This window comes from Electrophorus electricus, chromosome 15 (assembly GCF_041902795.1).
Source record: "Electrophorus electricus isolate QZ-2024a chromosome 15, ASM4190279v1, whole genome shotgun sequence".
Lineage (NCBI taxonomy): Eukaryota > Metazoa > Chordata > Actinopteri > Gymnotiformes > Gymnotidae > Electrophorus > Electrophorus electricus.
Window position 1 is genome coordinate 20,762,501 of NC_137511.1, and position 25,754 is coordinate 20,788,254.

General features: G+C 42.7%; 1 protein-coding gene across 5 annotated transcripts in view; it reads right to left on the minus strand.

Moving 5' to 3' along the window:
• The window catches only part of drosha (drosha ribonuclease III), a 79,609-nt gene that overhangs the window by 30,050 nt on the left and 23,805 nt on the right, over nucleotides 1–25,754 (minus strand). For all 5 annotated transcript variants that reach the window (XR_014117241.1, XM_081697894.1, XM_035533866.2 and 2 more), the window contains exons 21-24: nucleotides 24,404–24,503; nucleotides 19,643–19,745; nucleotides 8,462–8,532; nucleotides 576–620 (exon numbers count right to left, since the gene is read on the minus strand). Coding sequence is in view for 4 of the 5 variants with exons in the window: in XM_081697894.1 (XP_081554020.1) it covers nucleotides 576–620; nucleotides 8,462–8,532; nucleotides 19,643–19,745; nucleotides 24,404–24,503 (319 nt within the window). In the remaining variant the exon portion in view is untranslated. The remainder of the gene's footprint in view (nucleotides 1–575; nucleotides 621–8,461; nucleotides 8,533–19,642; nucleotides 19,746–24,403; nucleotides 24,504–25,754) is intronic.

Consider the following 25,754-nt stretch of genomic DNA (forward strand, 5'->3'; position numbering starts at 1 on the left):
CACAGACTGCTGCTGAGACATTGTGACAGCTGGATAGGGTGGAGAACTTTAAGCTCACAGCCTCTGTGACCTTTTGGAACATGTTTCTTTGCTCTAGTCAGTATTAAGCAGTTCAAGCTCTGAGAGAGAAATCATATGCTCTCTAAAAACACACAAATGCCCCACTGATGCTACACTCCTTCCACTCCGTCTACACACACACACACACACACATTATATATATATATATATATATATATATATATATATATATATATATATATATATATATCAAAGTTTTACCCACGAGTGTTGAAACACCATCACACACAGTTTTTCCCAAAGCCGTGTGCTGTTTCTCTATAATCCTGTTTCTTTCATCTTTGAATCCAAATCCTAATTTCAAAATTTCAAACATTTGCTGCTTTCATTCATCTAACAGACACCAAGAGCAGCATATGAAATGGGGGGATTGGTGCTAAACAGACATTCAGTAAAGCCACTCTCACAGAATAATCCACAACATCCTGACAACCTTACAGAAATAATACATGCAGGTGTGTCAATATAAACCTCCCATGAAACACTGCACTCACTTGTAATGGATGTGGTGGGTAGTTCAGCCAAACCTCCCGGAGGTCCTGTGAAGAAAGCAAACAGTGAGAGTAAGCTCATCACTGATGTGATGTGAGAATGACCATCTCCTGAGTATGGGCCTGCACTGATGAGTTCTTCCCACGGTTCCCTAGTGTGGAAGAGGAAAGGATTCATGCACTGAATCTTATTAAGGCCAAAAGTCTGACAGATCTGGCCCACACCCTCTCCCCCGAGTTAAAGGTCAGCCAGGGTGAGCAGTCTACAGAGCTGCTCTGCTCTGAACAGGTTCACACTGCAAGCACAAATCAATAAATAAGTAAACAATCTGATGCTTCTCTTTTACATAAATACAGCTAAATAACTGCTATTGAAGAATATTTTTCATTTAACATCCTGGGGTGCTCATACTAAAGTCAGGGCCTAACTGGGAAGACCATTATGTTTCTGACCAAATAGTTGATCAGGCACTTTCTAAAATCATGACCAACAATTTCTAATAAACATTCAAATATCTATTAAACAAGAAAAACTGCCAATTTAACCATTATAAACAAACAGGTAGCTGTCTACAAGGGCATTATTTATAACCTTATCTCTTGTTAGATTACATGTATAACCCCAACCCTAGGTAAATTACATTTATAACCCTAACCCTAAGTAGACTACATTTATAACCTTAACCCTAGGTAAATACATTTATAACCCTAACCCTAAGTAGACTATATTTAAAACCTTAACCCTAGGTAAATACATTTATAACCCCAACCCTTGTTAGATTACATTTATAACCCCAACCCTTGTTAGATTACATGTATAACCCCAACCCTAGGTAGGCAGGCTTTTAGAGACATCATTAGACTGCATTCCAACAATCCTTGTTTTAGCCAAATTTGAAGCCATTTACTCCAAGCAAATCCACTGAAACAGCAAGTCCATCCAATAATAAATACATTCAGCTGTGCTGTGTTTATGCCAATTTGTGCCATAAAAATATTGTTTGGTTTTTGTGATATTAACACAAAATCATCAATGAAATGCACAAATTAGAACAAACATAAACAAATTACACAATTACTTTTTTGGTCAACTGAGGTTGAATGTATTGTGCCATCAACTCCCAGCATTAGACTAACATGAATATACGCAAATAAATCCCAAACAAATAACAGATTGCTCATTCGATTTATTTTCAGATGCCGTGCCACATTCATGGACATTAGCACGTATACCTCTTGGGAAAGGTAACGCCATGGTTCTACTCACCAGACAAACCACAATAGGCCAAACTGTTGCTCCAAACACACTGGATGAAATATAGCCTACACTTTACCCCCCCCCCAAAAAAAATGCTAACAATCAAACAATTGCGTGTCTTGTAGCTCTGGTTTTGATCAGCCACTATACTTGTGTCTGTACACTGTCAGGTGCAGTTCCCATGCAACAACGTGACAACCTGGCAGACAGCAGACATCACCTGCTAGACAGCATTAAGGGGCTATTTATACCCAGCAATGCCTTCACCAGGAAAATGGCACTCGCTGGTTTGGGATCCATTCTGTCAGATAAGTGAAGAAGTGAATGTCAGAAGTGAATGGGCATCACACACGTGACTTAACAATAAAAGCAATAGCAAGTATCCCATTATTCTGAATAGTCTGAATAATTTATTCTAGCAAGCACACTGTGCTCTAGTGGATTAATATCAATAATGCAGTAGCTATAATATGGGGGAAGACAACAATGTGACTATACACAAGTGAGCAGTACAGCAAATTGCTGATAAAGACTAATACTAAACCCTGATGTAATTTCAAAGGGAAAAGTGTGTTGCATATACACAACTGCTCTACAAAACCTTAGAGCATCTCCACACACTGGGCCCTTGTATTTTCAAAAGTCATCTCATCTTACGCAAATCTGTTTCGTCACATCATAAAATGTGATCTGTGCAGGCTGAAAACCACTGGCTGTTAATGTTAACGCCAACAGCAGAACTGTTGTCAAGTTATACAGACATGAAGATGTAAAATGTGCTGAGCTAAAAATGGGATAGGCGATTCTACATTAAACATAAATATTTCATATAAATAAAAAAAATGTAAATAAAACATGCAAATGTCACTCTATAACAAATACACAGAGGTCTATTTTATACTCAAAATACTTTTATTACAAAGTTTTTATTTCTAATTTTGGAAGTCTAGTTCTCTGATGTCTGAATTGTCATTCCAGCATGGCCAAAGCTGAAGACTTATATATATGGTCATACAGTATGAAAGCCATCAGTCCTACGTACACGGCAAAACCAAACTGCTCATGTGTGGAACATTCCATTTACACACGCAGCTGTCTGTCAACAGTAATCACTCCATTAAATACAATTTGCCACATTCAATAATGTTGGAAAAAAAAATGTTTCAGAAACGGTGGGTAAATGTACAGCTTGGCTATGTTCTATGCTGTGCACTGAAATATAAAAAAGAAGAAGACATAAATGGACCTGCAGGGGGCTGAGAACAGGTACGCTTTGTCCACTGTGCAGAGAACTGTTAGGCTACCACGTGTCTGGACTACCATGTCTAAGAGTCTGGAGGTGTGCTACAGCTTGACGTCCATGTCTGCATGCCCACTAAATATCTTCAACTAACTTTCTAATATAAGTCAGTTCTAAACAATAGTGGACCCACACACCCACCCACACAATAGTGGACACACATACCACACACGCACACACACACACACACACACACACACACACACACACACACACACACACATTTTTATTTGGAATAAAGAAAAGGCTCCAGAAAGTTCCATCTACTGTTTAACAAGCAGAAGTACTGAGAGTAGAGGAGTGTTCAGTGGAAAAGTACAAAAGGGCCTAAGAGAGCTCCCCATGAGCTGGCTTTAGTCATTTACCATTGAACAGAAACACACTGAGCACACGTCAACCAGCTGAAATGAGTTTAGATAGTGACTGTTGCCTTGAGGAACAGAAGTGGACAAGCTCCCGTGTGGCCTACCCTTCTCTAACCAGAAGGACTTGGGCTTTCGAACATGAGACAGATCAGGCTTTCAAAAGTGCTGCCAGAAATACAGTCACAGGGAACTGAATGTTGGCTGCTTGTGGAGGTAAACTGAACTCCCTTGTTCTCTGTTTCCAAAGTGAATTTCCACACATTCTGCACCTTCATAGTAATGAGAAATTTAAGAAGGTAAAATAGATGCAAACTGCTTTGATCACATGTCAAACTGAAAATACATTAGACAGCACAAACAGAAATACATTAGCGGCCCTAAACAGCACCTTGTTCTGTTTCATTGGTCAGTTTTCTAATCATCTTACAGCAGCATTTTATAAGTGTACAGTTACAGACTGCAGCCATTGTCAACATGCAGTTTGCCAGCCACACACTACCTGTTCACCACTGCTGTTCAGGTGTTATAAACTCAGTTACTAACTGATTATATTTTTAGGGTGCCTGGTCAAAGCACAGCCTTTTGCGAACCTTCACGCAGACCCAGTCATCCAGCTGTAGCAGGTTGTCAGGTTTCACTGCTTCTTTATAGGTTAGGCTGGCTTCCTTCACTTGGTGATCCAAAGCCTGGTATACAGAAGTTATTCCTGTATTTTGACAACTCTGTCCAGTTGTTCCAACTGTTCGCCTAAGTAATCTGGGTGTGTAGGGAACTGGCACTGCTCTTCCTGTGAGCATTTCATTTGGCATTAGATGTGTGCTACGATTTCTTGAGCACCTCATGCTCAGCAGGATATGGACTAATGCGGTCACCACATTTAATGCAGTGTCTTGGCATATTTTTGTCAGTTTTGATTTGATTGTCCTATTTTCTCTCTCCGCCAGTCTAGCTGATTGAGGGTGGTACACACAGGAGAGCTTGTGTCTGATGCCTAGACAGCTAATCACACTGGAGAGGTCACTAGCACTTTACACATTCCCTGGCTTTCAGCACCGTTTGGAGGAAAATCTTCACTCACAGCCCTGCCGGACTCTTCAGCTGCACTACAAGGGTTGACGTGGATTCACGGGTTCAGTCTCTCTGCTTTAACCACTGTAGGTGTTACTAGAATTACTTTTTGGGGGACCCTGGGTTTACACATACTAAATGACAACTTGGCCAGCCATCCAGGAGGTAGCAGGATTGGAGGCTGGAAGGGGGCTACAGTGGTGGGGTGAGAGTAATCCACAGACCAACATAAGTCTCTGTTTTGTTTCAGCATTACACAGATTCAAATAAACAGATGTCAAAATGATCAATAAGAAAGCATTTTGGCTAACACTAGCAGCTTCTGTCTGTCCATCACTGCTGGAGGCAATGCCATGACTTCTATAAGTGCTTACAGGATATTAATGATTACAGTCTGGCAACTGTTTTTTCCATGGGTTCAAGTAAATCATTGGGCACTACATCTTTATGGTTTTTTTTTGACTGCATAAGGGAATATCTTATGTAAATTATACAGATATTTATGGTAGGTACCTGAAGTATATACCTTATATAAATTATGCAGATATCTATGGTAGGTGCCTGAAGTATATGCCTTATGTAAATTAGGCAGACATGTAGGGAGGGAATTTAAGATAGATGGCTGAGATAGATAAGGAGCAGGTAATTTTTAGGTCGCCCCTTCAGGGTGTAAGCAGTGCAGACACTGGGAACAGTAGCTCAGCTGCATGTAAAGCTCCTGAAAGTGAAAAGGTGGCACCCCGGTGCAGTGAGACAGCGAGCATGAACCTCACACCATTTGCTGGTGGCACAAGCGTCCAGCCCATCGGAGGCCTGTTACCTTCACCATAATCCCATCACCTCAGGACATCAATCACCATAATCCCATAAGTAAAGGACATCACCGTTACCATAATACCAACCATAAAGGACACCGCCGTTACCATAATACCATCACCACAGGATGTGTGTGGTAGGAATGGCTGCCTGTGTTAGAGTGGAGCAAAGGGTCTGCTATTCTAAGGTTCACATTTTGGCCCTGTAACCCAGATTCCAGAAGAAGGAAAAAAAAATTGTAGACAACTAGAAGCTGGAGATCTGTAGGGAACTGGCAGGTCTCAGTGTGTCCAAGCTGCCTGTTTGGCCCCTGCTTGGACTACTGGACAATGTGGATACTGGACTGCTGCTTCATCATTTCATGTTGGGGTAGACTGCGAGGTGTTGGGGTAGACTGTGAGGTGTGGATGTAGTTTTTCCATTGAATTGTGGGAGGCCACTCAGCAAGGCCCTCATGCCTGATAAACCACTCACTGTTACTCCTAAAGCTAAACCTCCCACTGTTACTACCAAAGCTAAACCTCCCACTATTACTCCCAAAGCTAAACCTCCCACTGTTATTCCCAAAGATAAACCCCTCACTGTTACTCCCAAAGCTAAATCCCCTACTGTTACTCCCGAACCTTAACCCTCCACTGTTATTCCCGAAGTTTAATCTCCTTTATTGTTAATCTGGAATCTTTACAGTGCTGCCCAACAGTGCCAGTTTAGTCACAGCTTTACTTCAATATGAAGGATGACCACTAGCCTCCACCTGTTGACATGGATGACCTGTTGACATCTTGAAAGTGGTTCAGCTCATTTCAGCAAAAGTTCTAATGGTGTTCGAGGACTTTGGGAGAAGTGGGTGGGAAAGATGGTGAGAGAGAAAGATTGGGGTGTGGGAGAGACAGCAAAAAAGAGACAGGGAAAGAGAGACAGGGTTGAGGTAGACAGGGTGAGAGCCAGTCAGTGGCTATTTGGATTATTCTTTCAAATTATAAATTAAAGACCTTAAAGAGCAGTACATAGCATACATGTTATGGCAGACTCAGGAAAAAGCAGTTCACATGTGCTTATTAAAGAAGCAGAGAGTATGACATGTCCTGCAACATTTTTAATTTAGTTAGGGTAAAGCCGCCGTCATTAATCTGCTCACATTCTTGTCTGAACAGCTCGCTATTGCAGGCTTTTTAGTCATGTATCCCGCTGACTATTTTTAAGCCTTTTAAAGTTTGAAGCATAAAGTTTGTTTTCTCTGCAGAGTAGTTCCTGCTTCTTACCATTTAAAGGTTCATCATAACACAATATAATGCGCAGAACATACTCAAACGTTTCTGATTAGGAATGTAATCAAGTACAGGCATTCATGGCTACTATTCTAAAATTGTATGGATTATTTACAGGATTACCCTCCTTGTTCAATCAGATAAAATTGTATTCAGAATGGCCTCAATCAGAGTAGTCTATTGAGACTGAGGTGTATACATGGACGTATTGTATTCCTCTTGAGCTATAAGTCGGACTACTGACAGTTTATCAGACTGGCTGTAAACATAGCCAGTGTGGTAGAGAGAGAAAGAGTGATACAGAGTGGAGGTGGAGAGAGTGATACAGAGTGGAGGTGGAGAGTGTGAGATATAGAGACAGGGTGGACATAGAGAGGGTGTGAGAGAGAGAGAGAGAGAAAGGGTGGAGGTAGAGAGGGTGAGAGAGAGAGACAGGGTGGAGGTAGAGAGGGTGAGAGAGAGACAGGGTGGAGAGAGAGAGAGAGAGAGAGAGAGAGAGAGAGAGAGAGAGAGAGAGAAACAAGGTGGATGTAGAGAGAGAGAGAGAGAGAGAGAGAAACAGGGTGGATGTAGAGAGGGTGAGAGAGAGAGAGCGGGTGAGAGAGAGAGACAGGGTGGATGTAGAGAGGGTGAGAGAGAGAGAGAGAGAGAGAGAGAGAGAGAGAGAAACAGGGTGGATGTAGAGAGGGTGAGAGAGAGAGAGAGAGAGAGGGTGGAGGTGCAGAGGGTGATTCCAAAACCAAAAGGCAATAGCACACACAAAGCAGGCACACGTTGCACATAGTACTTAGCATGTCACTGATGCACATTATACACTCTCAAATTTATTGCAACCCCTTGCCTTTTTTGAGTGGGAACCTTGTGTATCTTCTACATTTGTATTGTCTACATGCCAAGCTCCCCCTTCCTCCCTCTTCCTGGGCTCACAGTAGAAGACATCCACACAGCCACCCTGCAGCCTGCAGTGCCCTAATTACCCCGGATTGTGGGTAATGTATATCCACTGCGAGTGACGCTCACCCCAGGGACTCCTCCTGTCTGGGTGCCACCACCCCATCTCCCACTGACTCTCTCCCTAGAACAGTGTGACCATGGCAACATTGATCAGCTGGTGGCAGCTCTAGCAGCAGGACATATGCTGTTTATCTCCATGCTCATCATGTACACGCGCGCACACGCGTGCGCACACACACGTGTAGTCACACAAGCGTGCATGCATTCACACATGCACATGCACACAGTGTGTGTAGGATTCATGGCTCAAAAGCACAACACAGCCTTGTGTGAGGTGTGTGCATGTGCTCACTGAAGAGGCTGTGTGTCACTGGTTTGTTTTTGTGGGTTTTGTTCATCCTGTAATCTGTTAGCTCTGGTGGAGAACAGAGTGATTGTTTCTACTCACAGCTTTATTCTGAGTGGACATTTGATAGAAGAGCATCATGAATCCCCATAAGCAAGTCTATAATCCAAAACTAGGCTCTAAATCCCATAGCACAGATTATTCTAAAGCCTAACAAAGATAACTCGCTGAGATGTTGTTGCAGATCTACACTCACATAACATCTTTAAAATGGCAAATGTTTTTCTCTCAAAAAAACAAAACACTTCTTTCCTCCTGAAGAAAAGCAGAAACAACACTGCTCTGGTTTTAACTAAATCAACCTTTTGTTTAGTTTCAGGACTACAGGACAGTTGTAGGAAACATTTAATCTCTTGCTCTCGCATACACATACGTACATGTACACACACACACACACACACACACACACACACATACATACATGTACACTCACAGACATACACATAAACGTTACCTCACTGTTGAACAACAATCTCCCAAAGAGTTGCTTGGCCTCCTCCAACCCACCTTCCAAGTACACTGCCCCTGGAGCAAGAACAGAGGAGAAAAGAAGAAATGTAAGAAAGAACAAAATACAATAGAATACAATATAATTTACAGTAGAATACAGAATTGTGTCTTCTAATGGATAAACTCTTGATGTAAAACAGCAAATCTAAAAATCTAAATCTAAAAACCCCTGTCAGTGACCTGGACACACGCACAAGCATGCATGAACACACATGCACGCATACACATGCATGCATGCACGTGCCCACACACGCGAACAACTAGGAAAATGTACAGGGTTATGTTCAGCATGAAACATGAATATTAATCCTTTCCTGGGGTGAATTTACATTAATGAATTAATGAATGAATTTACTTGGAGACAGTGAAGACGCACTCTCCCTCATACTCACAGGGGAGTCAAACTTTACATAATAACTCCTGCAATCACTCACACTTGCTTTTGGCACAAAACTTTAAAAAATTAATTTGCACCTGAAATGTTCTATAATTGCTTCATTAGTGTCCAAAAGTGATTTTTTTTTACTTCATTTTTCAGAAGCTTGCCCCGGAGGGGTGCACGGAAGGGGCTGTCCCCTCACACCTCCACTGCACACCTGCCGTGCCAGAGCCTTCAACAATGAGCTCACCATCACTTGGAAAGATAGAAAATGCTGCAAACCCTTGGTTTATGTACACATTTACCTCTCTGCATCTGTTACTTCACTTAAGTGGATGATATTGACTTGTCAGTGTGCCTTTTCACAGGTATGGGGAGTGTTCTTTCCCATGGATACAGCCAGTGTGCAATTCCATGGATGCTGGGAGCAGTATCCCTAAGGTGGAGGTCCCTCCCTCCTCCGCTACACAGCCATTTTCTTCCAGGCCTGTTTGTTTTTTTTTATGAGCCCCAAAATGACAGCAATTTGCATCAGTTTGCGCCCATGTGCTTACGTCGGTCTATTCTGTCCAGGAAATCAACAAGCAAAGAACAAATTGACCACAGCACTGCATGCTGCTCTTTTATTTCCATTAATGGGTCATTGTGCTGCAGGCTCTGGTGACACCAGTGAGGATTTTACAGCCAACGACATGCACAGAGACAGGAGCTGATAGAACCAGAAAAGCTAATATCACACACACTTAGTGAGAAACAGCCACAAAGACACAGCTGAAGAGCTCTACACAAACAGAGGGGTTTTTAATATATGTAATGTAAAAGGCAACTTACATAGGCTAATACCCTAATAATAAAGAGCAATAACCAATTAGCTCTAAACACAGCATATTGTATTAGAAAATCAATATCTTAAATGCCACAAAGGAGGACCACAGCAAAACTACGTAAGCAGACTACAGAGAGCAGGAGGGGAGAACAAAATTCCTAACACTACATATAACCCTGACGCAAGACATAACCCTAACCCTAGACAATACATATAACCCTAACCCAACACATAACCCTAACCCTAGACAATACATATAACCCTAACCCAACACATAACCCTAACCCTAGACAATACATATAACCCTAACCCAACACATAACCCTAACCCTAGACAATACATATAACCCTAACCCAAGACATATCCCTAACCCTAGACAATACATATAACTCTAACCCAACACATATGCCTAACCCTAGACAATACATATAACCCTAACCCAACACATGACCCTAACCCTAGACAATACATATAACCCTAACCCAACACATAACCCTAACCCTAGACAATACATATAACCCTAACCCAACACATAACCCTAACCCTAGACAATGCATATAACCCTAACCCAACACATAACCCTAACCCTAGACAATACATATAACCCTAACCCAACACATAACCCTAACCCCAGACAATACATATAACCCTAACCCAAGACATATCCCTAACCCTAGACAATACATATAACCCTAACCCAACACATAACCCTAACCCTAGACAATACATAACCCTAACCCAACACATAACCCTAACCCTAGACAATACATATAACCCTAACCCAAGACATATCCCTAATCCTAGACAATACATATAACTCTAACCCAACACATATTCCTAACCCTAGACAATACATATAACCCTAACCCAACACATAACCCTAACCCTAGACAATACATATAACCCTAACCCAAGACATAACCCTAACCCTAGACAATACATATAACCCTAACCCAAGACATAACCCTAACCCTAGACAATACATATAACCCTAACCCAAGACATAACCCTAACCCTAGACAATACATATAACCCTAACCCAACACATAACCCTAACCCTAGACAATACATATAACCCTAACCCAAGACATAACCCTAACCCTAGACAATACATATAACCCTAACCCAACCCTAAACCAACACATAACCCTAACCCTAGACAATACATAGAACCCTAACCCAACCCTAAACCAACACATAACCCTAACCCTAGACAATACATATTACCCTAACCCAAGACATAACCCTAACCCTAGACAATACATATAACCCTAACCCAACCCTAACCCAACACATAACCCTAACCCTAGACAATACATATAACCCTAACCCTAGACATTGCATATAAGCCTAACCTAACTTTAGACATTACATACAACCATAGGCATTAAATATGGAGAAACAGATAAATAAATATTACATATAGGAAGATGAAGATATTTATTGTCTAGGATTAGGGTTATATGTCAATATAGGTAAATAGATATAGGTAGACATTACATATAACCATATGTAACCTAGTTAACCCTAAACCTAGACATTGCATATAGAGAAATGTAGACAGACATTACCTATAGATAAAGAGATATAGGTAGATGCAGATATGTGCAGACATGCGAGATGCTCTGCTCATTTCCCAGCTGTAAAACCCAGGTACGAGGCTGGGTCTCACTGCCCTCGCTATATAGGTAGCTAGGTATGGGTGGATATAGACAGGTAATATATAAAATATAGACATATAGCTACTCCATGTGGCCAAAAGTATGTGGACATCTGAACATCACACCTGTATGAGCTTGCTAGACATCGCATTATATTAAAACCCTTGGTTTTGAAAATGAGGTCAGAGCTCTGTGTTCAGCGGGGTTAAGTTCAGGGCTCCAATCATTGGGGTTGAGGTTATGGCAATAGCTCTGTGTTCAGTGGGGTTGAGTTCAGGGCTCTGTGTTCAGTGGGGTTGAGTACAGGGCTCTGTGTTCAGTGGGGATGAGGGCAGGGCTCTGTGTTCAGTGGGGATGAGGGCAGGGCTCTGTGTTCAGTGGGGATGAGGGCAGGGATCTGTGTTCAGCGAGGCTGAGGTTATGGCTCTGTGTTCAGTAGGGTTGAGGGCAGAACTCTGTGCAGGTCACTGGAGTTTCGCCACACCAAACTCCTCAAACCTCCTCTCTTTATGCATAGGTACACAGACATGCTGGAACAGGAAAGAGCCTTCTCTGAAATGGAAGCATACGATTGTCTAAAATGTCTTTGTATGCTGTAGCATTAACATCACCCTTAAAACTTACCCTTACTGGGGGGGGTTCAACCTAAACCCTGACAAACAGCACCTGAGCATCACCCGTCCTCCACCAAACCTGACTGTCAACTCTATACACTTGGGTAGTCCGGTGGCAGTGCACCTATATCATGTTCAATCATTTCTGTATGGTTTCCAACGCAGTGAGTCAGAAAATGTTCAGTCCAGAAAATGCCTGTTGGCTCACTGCTGTGTCTTAATGTAAACGACACTAACACACCAGATCAGATCTTACTGGAGAGGCTGAGAGACCTGTTACCACCAAATCCATTATTGACCGAAAATGCTACAGATTATCTTGAAGCTAATTTCAGACGATGCTAAAATGAGATGTAATCCAGATCCCTAAACACAATTTCTGAAAATAATTCTCACTGTACCAAACTATAAACACAATCTCAAACATTTTACCAAACCATAAAAATAATGTCTCTGTACCAAAGTAAACATGATAACATTCCATCTTCAAGCATCATATGGTTGATGAAAACTATGAAAAGTGAGTGAAAACCAAAAAAAGACATTCCTCCTTCCCCACCAACATGATGAAAGCGATTAACAGTCTGGCTACAGCACAATAGTGGTGGCATGTGCAGTAGGAAAAGCACAGCTATTGACTGAATCAAAAGATAATGCGTTCTCTCCTCAGCTCTCAACAGGAGAGGATTTTACACGACTCCTCAAAGCCTCCCCCATCCACCTGTCTCCGGCTGCTGGCGGTGCTGACCCGCAAACCGACAGCATGTGGAAACCAGGGCCATCAGAGAGGCTTCACTCATACCCCCTCCCCTGGGCCTTCGTTCACCACAGAGGCTCAGGAACAGGCCAAAGCTGAAGTAAAGCCGGATGCGTCCGTACAAGAGGGTGATCGCGGCCATGCTTGTTGGGACGGGCAGCTGGTGTTTCCCTGGCGGAGGCTGAGGAGAGAGGAAGCCAGGGGCCCATTAGCAAAGCGCTGATGAATAAAGATAAAAACCAAAGAACGAAGGAAAGTTTCACGTTTCTATTTAACACTGAATAATTCAGGGTTGCAGGCGTTCATCTGCAATGCAGATCAGTCTTCCTGAAGCGAGCCCACTCTCTTCTTCTCTGTTCTGACACTCTCTCTCTCTCTCTTCACTTCCACCACCTTCCAGTTTAAAGCATCCAGGTTAAAGCACATTAAACAGGACAAGCTCTGTGGCTAGAAATGAATCTTGAACAAACCTGAGGGTCAAAAGATCAAACCAGCTTCAGAGATTTACTTTCTGTTCAATATGGAAACAGTCATCACAGTGTGGTAGAAGCTCCCTGCTAAACATTGGCTAAGAATTTAGAACCCTCCTTGGCAATGGCGATGCATGCAGAAGGGAAATGCTGCCGATGACCCATGGAAGCTGTGTCTCAGTATTGGATAGGAGACAGCAGTCTTCACAGAGACCTGCAGCACGAGTTGTGTGATGTCTGTTTTAACACCACAGAAATGGTGTGAGACTGACTGACAGCCAGAAAGGTCACATATGACACAGCGCATGCATGCTAGTGGGGGAAAGGCGTGGGTTTATGTGCACTGATCTCCCCAAAAGCTCTGAAAGGTGCACGGTGACAGAAACTGTCTGTTGGCATGACAGACAGCCCCCGAACAGCCCCCCTCCTCTTCTGCTCACTCCTCCACTTCCTTTCTCCTCCTCTTTCTCTCTCCCCTTTGCTGTGCTTGAGAGTGAATATGTTTCAGAAGGCAGGAGGTGAGTGAGGAGAGAGAGTCAACCCAGCGAGTTCAATACTAAGAAATGAATGATAAAAAAGACATATGTTACAGTTCAGAACAGGACTGGGAGAGGAATCGTAAACCTGAACATCCTTCCCCAAAACTTCATAACTAGAGGCTTTTACAACAAACTGATTAGGTGTCATTTATCTTAATTATAGACTGGCAAGCTTTATGCTTCACACCATTGTAACTAGTGCAAACGCATGGTCCCAAGTGCCAGAGAGGTCAGAGCAAAGCGGACCATTATTATTTGCATCTTGAGTAAAGAGATGTCTGCGCTATTTATTTGGCTTGTACCATTTTTGTTTTAGCTGGGCAATCTCATGAACGTACGTAGCCTAAGGAACAGCACACCTGGAGCCCCTTCTCTGGTCATCTTGCACCATCATTTAGCCAGCAAAAAGAAGCCACACAAAGGAAAAGACGGGGTGAGATGTACTATGAGCCACCGTGTGCCGAAAGTGATGCACCGGTGCCATTTGATGGATGACGTGCAAACATGAGACGGAGGAGCAGGGCAGACAGCAGGACTGGAGCCCTAGGAACACAAGCAGAGTCAGCATAATCTCTCCACCACACTCTCCCTAAGGGTCAACAGTGAAGAGAAACCAGCGGACTTCACACTGCATCTCTGACACTCCCTCTCACTCTCTCAAGCTACTGACACTCCCTCAGTCACTCTCTGTCTGACTAAGTATCCCTATAAAATTATTTTCATCCTTCTCTTTCAAAACAAATCCTTTAAATATCTACAAAAGGGAGACAGGTGAAACCCAACGCATCACCATCTACAGAATAGTAGCACAGACCTCCATTATGCTCCTTTACTAGACAGACAGCAGAGACCTCCATTACGCTCCTTTACTAGACCTCCATTACACTCCTTTACTACAGACAGCACAGACCTACAATACACTCCTTTAATACAGACAGCACAAACCTCCATTATGCTCCTTTACTAGACAGACAGCACGGACCTCCTTTACACTCCTTTACTACAGACAGCACAGACCTACAATACACTCCTTTACTACAGACAGCCCAGTAGCACTGACCTCCATAACTTTCACATGCAGACCCATTTACTATGTAGAATGTGAATTTACAGTTTCAATTTCAAAGATATTATACATTTTTGATCAGATCAGGGACACAGGTGTCTCCATCACTAGGAGACCCCCACACAGAGATACAGCACAACTAACCCACCATGACAGTGAAAACATCCCCCTTGATACCTTCATTTCACTATAATCTGATCAACCCTAAATTACACTAGGCATAATACACTTTTCATGTATTTTTTATTCCAAAATACCCAAATAATGACAAGAAGAATAGAAACATTCTATTACAAGAAGAACAAAAAGAGGAATTCAGACGTAAATATCCAGGATTAGAGTTATTGTTTCAGACAGGACCCCAAGTGCAATGAACCATGCTTGGATATTCAAGCTCCTTCTGTCTTCAGGTCAGTTTCCTGACATTCACACCCAGAAGCCTATTGTACCAAGTTGTATGAGTAGAGCTAAACTGGAAACTAAAAATGAGTGAGCAATAGTTCAAGGTCTCTGAGACTTCAGAAGACTTCCACAATCATAACATAACAGGCTGAAAGAGGTCAAATGTTTTTTTTTCTCTTGAACTACTGCACTTAAGAGAGCATTCATTCTTTAAATGGATTAAAGAAACCAAACAAAAGAAAAGAAAAATTGTCTATTTTATTGGCTCCAGGAGAGCTCTTTGTTTCTAACATGCCAGTAGGGACTCCACTATAATCCCAGTGAATACTGAAGCAGCTAAAACAGCAGAGCGGAGGCCATCAGACCAGACTCATCCTGTCTGCTGATTCACAGAAGAAACGGTCATGTTGTCCAAGTCAACTGGCAAGCGGTGGCATCAGAGCTCTGGCAGGAAGCACCGAGGCCAGGTGTGCTGTCCAGAGAACCAGAACCCAAGACAAGAAGAGGGACCAGACCCAAGATATAAAGAGGGACGAGCTGCCTCTGTCGTCTCGGTGCTGAATTATGCCACAAGCTCGTCACTGCCACGACTCTGTGAAGAGGCCCGCACGCATTACAGCAGCTGATGTACGTGAACACCAAGGAAGTCAAACCGCTGGACTGGGCAGGTGCCGGAGAAGAGCCTTTTTTGCCCGCAGCACGATGGTGTCCAGATGGATGACCTGCAATCCAGACCTGGAAAGATGACAGTTCTAGTGCTCCCAGGGGAAGGACCAACAAGGCCATCAACCCTGACAGAAGGGTGGTTCCCAGTTTGGAACCGGATGTCCAGGAACACACAACTGACATGAGTGTCTTATGACCTGTGTGATATGACCCTGACTCAGAATTCCTTTGCACATACGGCAAGGAGATGGAAACATGAGAGCTGGCTTCTTCCGAGCCACATCTCTGGAGTGACAGAACACTGGTGTGTAACCTGAGAGCCACACGGGCAGGACCAGAGTTCAGACATGGGACCACCCAGTAGGTGAGCTGCACTTCCAGAGAGCTTTCTGTAAGAGCAAAGCAATGAGGTTGGGGGTTTGTCGTGGAGAACCAAGTGGCCAGTGGGCAGAGGCATATCTCAAACGTTGCAGTCTTAAAATAAGTAAAATTGCAGGAAGGGGAGTTTTAATGAAGTAAAAGTATTTTACTTTAGGCTTGTGCAGTTTCAGGCATTTTAGTAGCTGAAGTGAAAGTCAGCAACTCTCTGAGAACCAATATTTAACCAGCAGAATGCTATACCATCTGCTTCATACTCAGGGTAGAAATATATTAACCCAAGACTGGCCTTATATTTGTAATTAGAAGATTTTTCAAGTAATGTTATTAATTAGGTTAACTGTCATAACTCCAACCAGACATGTTTCATATGAGAAAAGCTCATCCTCACCTGTTTAATGCTTCCAAAGAATGTCACATGACTGCTCTTATAATATTTCAAAGTGGTAAGATTTATTATAAACCTTGATGATACAAATATTTATCACTGCTTATGACAAGCATATGATGCCTTATACCACACATAAGATCCATTATACCATACTTATGTGCTCCAGAAAAAGCTTTGAATACCGCTGGAAAACCTAGATCTATGCATACAAAGATATGGGGAAACAACTCACACTGTCAACTCGGATATCAGTACAGGGCACCACTGCAAAACTGTGGAGGGTATACATTATGTCTGGTAGATTTTATTATTAAAAATAAAAGTAAAAATACTGACTGTTGGCAAAGTCACTGTTAGATAATTAAACAATGACAGCAGTATATCCAATGAAATACCAGTGCACACCTGTATACAGGGACATTAGCAGGGTATACCTGTATAGGGTGACATCAGTGGTGTATACCTGCATATGGGAACTTGCATACAGGTACATTAGTGGTGCACACCTGCAGAGTGCCCATACAGCTGACAGCATATTTGAGGGAATAGAAAACAAAGCATGTTTGTGTTGTTCAGCGGCAGACGTCTGTGCTATGGCTGTCCTTCCCAAAGCCAGCCCATGCCTTGCCATTGTGTTAGATCCTTCTGTCTGCCTACACAGCTGCAGATTCACTCCTACAAACACTCAACAGCCAGAGGCACAAAACACCAGCACTCAGGCCAGAAATCCAATCACTGTGTGTGTGCACGCATTTGCGCGAGAGGAGATGGGTTATGCCACTAAGCTGTCCAAGTGGAAAAAGAGCAAAGCCCAATTTGGTTCTTTTAAACACTAATGTGTATAGTGGGAGATCATAAAACACTAGGGTTATGGCTAGTCCAACAGTAATTACATGTCTTTTATTTTTTAAGAAAATGGGTGGGTGGGTCAGGATCAGTCAAACCTTTGATTCAGAAATCATAAAAAAACACCATGAATCCTGGATCTTTCACTACCGTGGAAACAGCAACCAATCAGGAGTTAGGAGGGCTGGATGCTTCGCTCTCCACTAAACCCACTTCAATGTACCAGAGCCAATGAAAAGAGGGCAACAACAAACTCTGCTTTAGAACATTTCTGAAAAACTGGACCGTCAGTTTTTAAAGAAACCTTTGGCTTTCAGTTGATATCCACCGTTCTGGAGATAACAGAACAGCAGGGTTATCCTTCAGGAGCAATAGACTGCACAATCAACAATATAAGACATTTCTATAAAACAATAATAAACTATCCTGTAAAAAAAAAAGTTATAAACTGGCTGAATTAAAGAATAACAGGAAGCATCAATGTGTGAATATGCAATAAATAAATAAATTCCACTGTGAAAACCAGTGTTAATGGGAGTAACCGCACAGCTCATTTCATGCATCTGAAAATAGATCTCAGTGGCAAAAGGCTACAGGTTTTGAGGGGAAAAAAACAGGTCTGAAGAAAGCAAGAGCAAAAGAGGACAAATGTATCAAACCATGAAAAACAACACCAACATTAGAAAATGTAAATAAACCTAGCCATGCACCCATACAGGCACCAATCCACCCACACTTACACAAAGACACAAACACACATGCACGCACACACCTCTACCTCATGGACAAACCGATTTCAATGTTATTTTTTAATAAAAATGGTTGTTAGAATGAATCCTTTAACTGAGACATAATAGCAATTTCATAACTGGAATGGTCAGGCATCTCTGAAGAAAAGGGTGGTTCTGAAACAAAGCTGAAATGCTTAAGGAACCTGCAACCACTGTGCCATAGGGGAGTTTAGAGAAACTCTCATTCGCTAGTACCTGGCGTTAGCCATCGGGTGCTAGCTCAGGTATAAACTCCTGCCCAAGTCCCGTCACAGGCTGGCTGTCCCAATCTCTGTAGCCCAATCAGCAAAGCCAGCAGTAATGGGCAAGGGGAGGGGCCTAGTGATTGACAGGGGGCAGGGCTTATGGTTCGTCCTGAACCTGTTAGTGTTGCATAAACCTTTGAGACGTGAAATGTTTGCACTGCGAGTAGATCAAGAAAATGCCTTTCACCACATAGCCACTGTAGTGCCAGGTCATTGTTGTCTGAAAGTCTCATTCCTCAGGGGTTTTGTTTAGATTCCTGATGGGGTAACAGTTGTGGACTGGCAGTAACCAAACACTGTGTGTCCTTGAGCAGCTAAACGAAATACTGAGAGTTCTTGAGCATTTATTTAAGCTAAAACCCATAAAAAATGTAAATTTATGTCAATCACTGGGAGTACTCCGAAACAACTCAGGTTAGTTTAGCTTTATAGATATATTACTTCATTTATTTATTCCTTTCTTTACTTTTTCTCTTTTGAGGTTTACAGAAAATATGAGGATTGTTAATGTCACATTATATAAATAAAGAGGAGAAGAGGGTAATTTACAGAGGGAGAGACAGATGATTAAACACTGATTATTGTTTCCCTTTGTGGGACCGTGCACTTAAATTGTGGGCTCAGGTAGGACAAGACAGACTTTTGACCCTAAGTTTATATATTGCGTGCGTGCGTGCGTGCGTGTGTGTGTGTTCTGTTGGTGGCTGAGTATCTTTTGGGTTGCTGTGTTTGCCTGGAGGTCAGACCACATAACAGAAGAAATCAATACCCATAATGATTCTCACACACACACACACACACACACAAACACACTCTCACACACACACACACACACACACACACACACACACACACACACACACACACACACACACACACACACACACACACACACAGCAGTGCTCATGTCCCTCCCCACTATTCCACATGGTAAAACAAAATGGGAACAAAAATAGTAGCCACTGATGCAACACACAGAAATGATACAGAGTCCAACTGGGTACTGTGTCTACAGAACTGATCGAGGGACTGTGCTTACAGAACTGATGCAGGGACTGTTGAACACTAACCTGTGAGCATGTGTGAACACTAACCTATGAGAGCTTCAAAGCAGTTGGCCATAGCGTGCCTGAGGTCAGATTCCCTACACAGGTCCGGGCCGTGAGCATACAGCATAAACCTGTCCAACTCCAGTTTCTGTAAAGCCAGACATCAGATTATCAGAACACAATAGACAACATCAGATTATTTGCACATCAGATTATTTTAGTACAAAACCAAATCACATCATATTATTTTCACACAAAACCAGACCACCAAAGACCATCAACACATCAGATCATGATGCCACAATGCCAGAACACATGAAATTATGATCACACAAAACCAGACCACATCAAATTATCATTACACAAAAATGAAAAAGATCAGATTATCACTACAGTGCACTTATTTTGAGCATAAGCAGGAATTGCTGCATCTTACTGAAAAGGTAAAAAACACTGATTACAGAACTGCTGCCTACAGATCTAGGAAAACGCACCTAAAGACAGAGACCCACCGCTTCCAAGAATCTAAAGCAATGTGTGAGTGTATGAGAGAAAATGAATTGTGGAGGGTTAAAATGCATATTTAAAACACACATGTTGAGTCAGACCTAAATGCAGTTTATTAGGTCTTAATCTTATGTTCCCATTGTCATAAACTTTATGTTTTGTAACAAAAACTAGAAGTGCTATGTAAAGATCGTTATTATTACATCATTAAATATAAAACACCCCGTCTCCCTTCTACTCTCTCTCGTTTTCACTCACTCTCACACACATGCACACACACTGCCTCTGCTAATGACACGTGTTCCCATGTGTGCCTGGGCAGTGTCATGCAGTCTCCAGCTCCCTCTGATCAGAGGGGAGGAAAGAAATTAAGCCAGAGATGAGAGAAGATAGAATCCAGCCCTGACCTTTACTACCGCAATCTGATTGGCTCCTGCATGGTTCAGAGAAGGCTGAGGCTTTCAACTACTCAGAGCTGCTACAGTAGCCCACAACAGAAACATGGTGACAATTAAGGAAAAGTTCCATTAATCATCAGTTCAACTCTTCATTTGATCATTGGCTTTGCCTTCATTTAAGATGCTCTCCTTTTGTTTGTGTTCCATGTGGCTGCATGCATCCTTAATTGCAGTGTGTTTTGATCATCTTTTGATCTTGTAATGCCACTTTGATACATTGAATCATTTCAGAAGCAAGAGCTACATTACATTTCAATTTGCAGCTCTCATGTGATGGAGGTGGAAGTGTTTGTTAGATCAGCAGAAGCCATGGATGATAAGTCATCTAAATCAGACGCTGTTCTCATATATAAAGTGGGAGAAACACCAAATGCAGGGGGGTGTGCATAACAAACCCAGAGCCACAGGGAGCTGATTCAAGGCTACAGTCCTGGCTCTGCAGTTGCTGGGTGATCAGCTTGTCTTCTGTGGAGTTTTTTTTTTTTTCTGAGAGATAATTACTCTGTTCTTGTGCAGAGGGTGTAGAGGCAGAGAGAGAGGAGAGACAGGTAAACAACGCTGTAAACACACTGCGTGTATCACCCTCCTTTTCTTTCCTTTTCTTTTCTTTTCATTTTTTTGGCTAGCGTGCAAATTGAAACAAGCCGAAAGTGAGTCAAGGCTCTGGTGAGTGCATTACGGCGGCAGCTCAGAATTCAGCGGGGAGCAACATGAAAGATTAAAGTTTTAATTGCTTTCCTCTCCATCGCCAGATGATCATTGTAGTGCAGCTCTCTGCAGGGTGTGGGGAAGCAGAAGCAGCAGTGTGGTGGTGAGGGAGCAGCAGAGATGGGTTTTCTACCAGCACCCTGAAGCTCCAGCTGCCTCCTGGGGTTTCCCCTACAACTGGCTTCTCACCGCCCCAACAATAACCCTTTAGTTTTAATTATCATGGCTGACTGCAAACAAGTCCAGGGGGGTGCCGAAATGAGAGCAATTCCCCTGTGAGTATTAAAAATTATAACAACAATAATATAGCAGAAAGATAAATAAATCTAAGATCCTTTTAACATTTTGACTCAGAAAAGTTTCACCGCATCCCTCGCTTTGGGCCATGCTCACCTGAACAGCACCTTCCTGCAGATACAGTTTCCATACAGTTAATCATCCCCAAATAACAAAACGAAACCACAAACACATGCAGTTTGTCCAAAAAAAAATTTAATTCTTTTTCAGTCTTCTTCATTTGTGGACTGGCAGCAGCATTAAGATTTTTTGTTTGCTTGTGTGTTTTAAATGACATCATGGTTCAGTTTGGCGCCGACCCCCAGCGCCCAGAGCTCAGTTGAGTAGTGCCACAGAACAGCGTGTTCTGGAAAACCGGCTCCAGATCCACCCAGCAACAATCTGTCCTGCCCTGCGAGAGCTTGGCAGGACGAGCGTTGACCACCATGCTCAACACCAGGTCCCTCCCTGCGGCCGCTGACCACTCGAAGCTCCTCCTCCAGGCCTGTGCTGGTCTCAGACAGAGTCGCATTCATGGCTACCACACATTCATCATTTCACGCACCCGCTGCTGCACTAATCAAATGTGTGATGTTTCATCGTGAGGGCTTCCCGCAGAGGCTCACACACTCGGCCCCTCCCACACACTGGGGATGTCTCACCTACTCGTCCCGTCTCACCTACTCGTCCCGTCTCACACACTGAGCCTGTCTCAACTACTCATCCTTCTCACAAACTGGGCCTGTCTCACACATTTGGCCTGTTGCACATACTCATCCGTCTCACACTGGGCCTGTCTTACACACTTCTCCCATCTCACACACTGGGCCTGTCTCACCTAATCATCCTGTCTCACTCACCACGCCTGGCGCAACCAGACATTAATATATTCGCCTTCATCTGTGGGTCACAAGCAAGTTTATGTGGAACTTTCACATGCAAAGTGACTGTGGTGCCTATGTCAGGTACCTGATGATTAGTAGATGTAAGTGATTAGAAAATGTCTAAGCCTTGAGGCCGTGTGTCTAGACTGGTTTTCACAGCCTTGCTATAATTTTAAATGTTAAAATGTAATGGCCTTTTCATTTGATATAAAGTTTATGACAACCCCCCCCCCCCCCCCCAACACACACACACTGCTTTGTTACTAGAAAGGAAATAATAGCACAAGTGGTGAGTCACTAAAAAAAAAAAAGAATAAAAAAGTAACATTTAAATACATTTACCTGTAAAATACAACTTAAAATACAATTACTTTGAGTGTGGACATAATTTGAGTTCATATAAACTTCACACAGAAAAACTTCACATTAGTGTCATAATTATGACAGACCCCAGTAACCTGTAAGGGCTAGCTTGAGAAATGTGACCGAGAATGAACTCTACTAGTCTCCAGTGAACAGCATCCTCTCATGATGACATCATTGTGACATGAAGGGTTTATAGCCAGTGTGAATTTATGAGCTGGGAAGCTAACTCCAGTTTAATGCCTGGAGAAAAACACGCCAATCCTCCTTTATTGCCCTCACAAAACAGATAAATAAAACTGAAATCCAGTGTATAAGCAGGGTTCAGGCAAATGACTGAAAGGAGAATATCTATTTTATGATTTTTGACCAAGATTAAATTCTGACAGAGAAGGTCTTGCATATGATGTCAGAAGGCTTTCAGTTACGTTTCTGGATAAGGGCGGGACCTGCTGGAGGTTCATGAAACTGATGAAAAGTTTTCATCCTCCTTCACTGCCTCCCTCAGCATCAGTATGTTTGTTGTGGTCTTTATTTCAGTAAACATGCTAATTCACACCTTCCATCACACCTTCAAGCTGTTCCATGCTTCTGAAGCCTTCAGAAAGTTGGAAAAGCAAACTGAGCGTCTCTCCAAAACAAACAATTGTCTAACTGGACCTGCTATATCGACAGAACCCGACCAAGGAGGTGGGAAGGGGACAGGTTGTAGGTTGAACTCATTGATTATGTGGGCGTTGCTTTGGGGAAGGGCTGTCTGAGAGGAATTTGGGCCCAGTGCTGAGGTGGGTGTGGTTAGGGGGAAGGGCTGTCTGAGAGGAGGTTGGGCTCAGTGCTGAGGTGGGTGTGGTTTGGGGGAAGGGCTGTCTGAAATTGGTGCACTCATACCCTCACCTAAACACCTCCACCCACACACCGCAACCCACTGCCTCAACAAGCATGCTGTCCGCCTCTGTCTAAGCTTGCTGCCATTTTATTACTACTTCCTGTTTACTATTACTAGCTAAGAATCTCCCACTGTTCTGTAAAAACAAAAAGCTTCCGGGCTTTCAGGTGCATTTTGGGCGGCTCTCAAAAGCACGACAAACGTCTTCAAAACCCAATACCCTGAACCCAGGCAGAATCTCTCCATGACTCTGAATCACTCCATGACACTGCATCAGCTGCCTGCTATATGAGCAAAACACTTAGACAGGTGCTAATTTGCACAGAATGAACTGTTAATGAACATTCAGCACTGACAGAGCTCCCCAGTAAGAGGCATTCATACTATCTTCCATTGCACAGCTTGCAAAATTCCTTTGCGGAGTGCTTTCTAGAATTTCACTGGCTTTGAGCAACAACAAATAAATGAACAAATAATAAAGCAACGGTAAACTGCATGTGAATAAAATTTTAAAATAGGGGACACAATAATTCTAATCAAATTAAACAGGTCTCAGGGAAGACCTAGGTAGCAACAGTTGGTATAACAACACTTAATACATGTCATTTTCAATTTAAGATTTGCACAACAAAGAACCCCAACTAAAAGCCCACTAGCATTCTTTAAGAGTCAGCATTGTACGAGTCGGTGGTGTCTGAGTCTGCAGTGTACGGAGAAAGCTCACCTTGGCCAGCATGGCGAGATGCTGGTTCTGAACTATCGCTGTGCGGTATGTGGCCAGACCACCCTCCTCCAGACTGGGAAACAGATAGTAGAGATGGACACTGCGAAAAGACGACCAAAAACAACAGGAAAAAGCTGATCAAAATCAGTGCTGAAATGAGCAGAAACACAGTCAGCCTAATGAGTGCTGGACAGCCTCTCAACACTTCGCCTCTATTCAAAACATCATCTAAGGAGTGCCACTGCCCTGGAAAACATTATTATTTTAATTAGGAAACAGAAAACCCATTATATGAGATTTCAAAGTCAACGCAGCTCAAAAAGTAAAAAACAATATTCTTTGTGATGGTAATGCAATCTTTAGTCATAAGAATGCCATAATTAGAATAACCCAAACTAATTGTGCCAGAGCTACTGTTATGTGGGAGGGAGAGAGAAGAGTGAACCAGAGAAGAGAGGCCTTACTGTAAAGAAAGAGGCTTGGCATTACTCAGCTTTTCTTATGGCCAGCCAAGCGCAATGTGAAATATCTGGCAAACGTATGGGTCACGAGCAGAGTTTTCGCACCTGAGGGTCGGCCGTTTCCGCTGCCACGGCAACAATGCTGGCCATACCCCATTTTTTATCTCAGGCTTACCAAGAACAAGGAGGCTCAGCTCAATCACAGACAGCAGCAACCCCAGAGCCTCCCCACACATTGCTGTCTCACCCCGAAGGAAATTCAGAAGCAAAGAACATTGTTGCCTTCTAAATAAAAAGGCGTCAGATGTAATTGTTTTAGTCCCAGTTCAATTGCCGGCTGCATAATACATGCAAAACGAACTGGGAAATCCCCAGAGAACCTGATGAGATGCTCCCCATTACAGACTCACATCAGCACTGATCCATGTACCTGTTCATTCTAGTCACTATATGGAATAAAGCAGAGCTGTTTTGATTTGTAACCTATTTCAGATTCGTAACCCATTTCATAAAGATTCCTTGGGATCTCTTTGGACAAGGAAAAGGTAACAACTGCTCCTGAGAGACAAAGCCAAAAAGAAAACAGTACAAACTATTAAAAAAAAAAAAAAAAAAAAAAAAAGTGAACCATATAAATCTCCCAAAATGAAACATCATTTTGAAATGTCCTTTGATTCGCACATAATGCCACGTGGTTCCTATAAAAATGTATTTAACTGAACAGAATTGAGAAAGTAAAAGTGATTTCCTGCTAAATAGACAATGCAAAAAAAAGCCCCATGCAACTGTTTTTCACAGAAAAGAGGAGGAGTACCGTGTGAGGTGAGGAGTACCGCGTGTGCGGGATACATCGCATGAGCTGAGGGGTACCGCGTGTGTGGAGCATCGCG